Source organism: Nestor notabilis, unplaced genomic scaffold (genome assembly GCF_000696875.1).
Source record: "Nestor notabilis isolate BGI_N333 unplaced genomic scaffold, ASM69687v1 scaffold708, whole genome shotgun sequence".
Classification (NCBI taxonomy): Eukaryota; Metazoa; Chordata; class Aves; order Psittaciformes; family Psittacidae; genus Nestor; species Nestor notabilis.
The window spans coordinates 1-3,288 of NW_009940348.1; the positions used below are offsets into that span (position 1 = coordinate 1).

The following is a 3,288-nucleotide window of genomic DNA, read 5'->3' on the forward strand; positions in this document are numbered from 1 at the left end:
CTGCGCATGGCGCAGAACCTGCGCCACGCCGTCACCTTCGTGGAGCAGGGCCACGTCCGCGTGGGGCCCGAGGTGGTGACCGACCCCGCCGTCCTCATCCCCCGCGCCGTGGAGGACTTCATCACCTGGGTGGACGCCTCTCGCCTCCGGCAGAAGGTGCTTGACTACAACCAGGAGCGCGACGACTTCGACCTGGCCGCTTAGGGATGCGCTGCCCGCCCTGCCTGTGCTGCCCGCACGCCCCTGCCCCGCTCCTTGGGACACGAGTGGCAATAAAGACACACGGCGGTACCACTCTCAGATGTTTAGCCCGGCCCCCCCCGCCCCAGCACGCCTGAAAGGGAAGCAAAGAGGAAACCTACTCCTAGCACCGTGTTGCTCTGGTCTCAGCTCTCCTTTGCACCTAAGAGCTCCATTCATCAGCACAGAGAAAGTTCCACATCCATCGCTCTGAGAAAACACTGGATATAGCCCGACTCCATGGAATCATAGAGTCAACTAGGTTGGAAAAGATCTTTAAGATCACCAAGTCTGACCGTTACCCCAGGACTGCTATGACCACTACTAAACCACATCATTGAGGGTCTCATCTGCATGGTTTTTGAACACTTCCCTGGGCAGCCTGTTCTAATACCTTTCTGTGAAGAAATTTTTCATACATTCCCATAAAGTGAAACTGCCTGATGGCAGGAGAGGATGCGGTTGGGTTTAAATGTTTGGCTGCTACAAATAGCAGTTGGAAGAGGGTTTAAGCGCAGCTGAGGATTGAGTTTAAGAGTGAGTTTGACAGCTTTGCTGCTGCTTTTTGAAGGGGTGGCCCTGCCAGCTCCTCCTGCAGTTGGCTCAGGGACTGGGGGAGCTGCTCCTGGAAGGGCTTTTTCTTGATACCAGGGAATGCGTATATGGGGGAAAGGCAGAGATTGTGTGGGGTCAGCAATAAACAGGGAGGCCGAGTACTGCATTTCTGGAACTGTAAAAGTTTTAGCCAAAAATTGAATTAAAAAGAAAAAGCGAAGCTGACTTCATTTTTCATGAGAAATTGTAAAGGGAAGTTTGATACTCTAAGTTCAGCATCTTTGCTGTACAGGGTTCCAGCTAACAATTAAGCATCATTTATGCAGCAGGATCTAACTGGGGAGGTGTCAGAGCAAAAACTGTCCTAACTAGATCTGCAAATCGGGGGGAACTTTTGCATTTAGCGCAGAAGCCAGTCAGTACCTAAGGGGAACCTCAGGCCTTCTGGGGCTGTTGGGAAGTTTATTCCCCTTTGAAACAAAGAGCACAAAGGCAAAAATAGAACAGTTGTTAGAAGTTCCTGAAGAAATGTGTGTGCTGTTTCGTGATGGAGTTTCTCTGAGAGTTTCTTTTCATTTTTAAATATTCCAGTAAGCCCTGTTTGTCATCTTACAGGCTTTTTTAATGCAAGTTTTTAATAGCTACAAGGCTGTTACTAGGTTATAAACTGGGGGGTGGAGGCGGGGGTGCTGGTAGAAATGCCTTCTTTTGCTTACCCAGGGCTACAAAAGAACTTGGCAGTAGGTTTAAGAGTGAAGCTGTGATTGCCTGTCCCAAGTCCTGAGGGCTGGAGTTCAGCTGCAGCCACTGCTCTGGGTCTGGATGCTTTAGTGTGGCTTTTCTGCACCGAAAAGGTGTTTAGGTGGGGGGTGTTTGGGGGCATTGAATGACCAGAAGCTGTAAAAATTTTGTAAATGTTTTTTAAAAAGTAAACTCTTAAAATTCCTACTAGTCTCATAAGCCAAATGCATTAAGCAGAGCATTAACTTTTAAAGCACTAACAGATGTTAAGAAAAGGACGCAAAAGAGATGGGGGGGAAAACCCCATTGCTTATCTTATGACCTGCTCCTGTTTTTACTTGAATTCCAGTAAAACATCACCTGTAACACCTTAAAAACGTTTTTCTTGGAGCATGCACATTGCTTATGGTAAGAAATACAAATCGAAAAGATGTTTTGCACCTGAAGCATGGCTTTTCTTAATCTAGGCCAGTATGATTTCTTGTGAAATCCAGAAGGTGCCTAATTCAGGTGCAGGTAAAAATGATGTATTTGCTCTGTGGGGGACTTGGAATCATAGAATGGTTTGGGTTGGAAGGGACCTTAAAGCTCATCCAGTCTCAACCCCCTGCCACAGGCAGGGACACCTTCCACTAGAGTAGGTTGCTCCAAGCCCCTGTGTCCAACCTGGCCTTGGACACTGCCAGGGATGGGGCAGCCACAGCTTCTCTGGGCACCCTGTGCCAGCATCTCAGCACCCTCATGGTAAAGAACTTCCTAATACCTAATCTAAAGCTCCCCTCTGTCAGTTTAAAGCCATTCCCCCCTGTCCTATCACACTACATGCCCTTGTAAAACGTCCCTCTCCAACTTTCTTGTCAGCTTCAGAATTAAATTAAATAACAGTGCATTGACATGCCCTGTACAGGGCATTTTACTACTCAGATGCTAAACCGCTGCTCTGACCAGTTTGTCTACTCCTCAAAGGAACAACAGAAAAAGAAATGTCAAACCTGGACCCTGTTAGCCTCTCTAGTTTACATCATAAACCTGTTCTTTTTGTCCTAACCCAGCTTGTCATCATTTGTACACCTTCAGTACCTGTAGTAGAAGAGAAACAACCCAAAACCCTGTAGCTGTTAAGTGCTGGGAATTGATTTTCCTATGGATACTGTGAGATAGCAGCATCCATCACGCCAGCTTTCCTCCTGCAGTATTGGAAATCAAATTCTTACATTCTTACTTAAGAACTGCATCAGACTGTGTGTTTATCATGAAATCAAGGGATCAGCTAGGTTGGAAAAGACCTTTAAGATCATCAAGTCCAATCTTTACCCCAGTCTGTGTGTCCTAATTCTGGAATCCTGCAGCCCAACTGGTTGTACAATAGGTGATGTCTGAGATGAGTGTCCTGCTCCTAAATTTTTAACACCTGGAGTCCACGCGTGCCCTGGACAATACTGGATCCACTTCAAGTGCAATAAATGGGGTGTTGTCTCAGTCTGGAAATGGAAGTTGCATCTGACAGCAGCACGCCCACATGGGTGCTTGTGAATGCTGTCAGGCACATGATGGCTTCCTCATGTTTAATGGTAGTTTTGGCCTGTAGTTCATGGGTTTGTTTGCCAGAGCCAGTGTGCTGTGGCTCTTGTCAGGCAGTTCATGCGGCAGCTCTGGAGATGGGGATTAGACAGGTACAGGAACCAGCTCCAGCAGCCTTTCCTGGCACTTAAATTCCAAGGCTGGATCCAATGTTGGTATAAATTGGCACCG

The 3,288-nt window shown here is 47.4% G+C and overlaps 1 protein-coding gene across 1 annotated transcript; it reads left to right on the forward strand.

The window, feature by feature from the left end:
- Nucleotides 1–3: 3 nt before the first annotated feature.
- IMP3 (IMP3, U3 small nucleolar ribonucleoprotein) lies at nt 4–204 on the forward strand (the record flags this gene model as incomplete). The annotated part of the gene is made up of 1 exon (XM_010020288.1): nt 4–204. A coding segment is annotated over one exon (201 nt), but the record flags the coding sequence as incomplete, so codon positions are not given.
- Nucleotides 205–3,288: the final 3,084 nt, after the last annotated feature.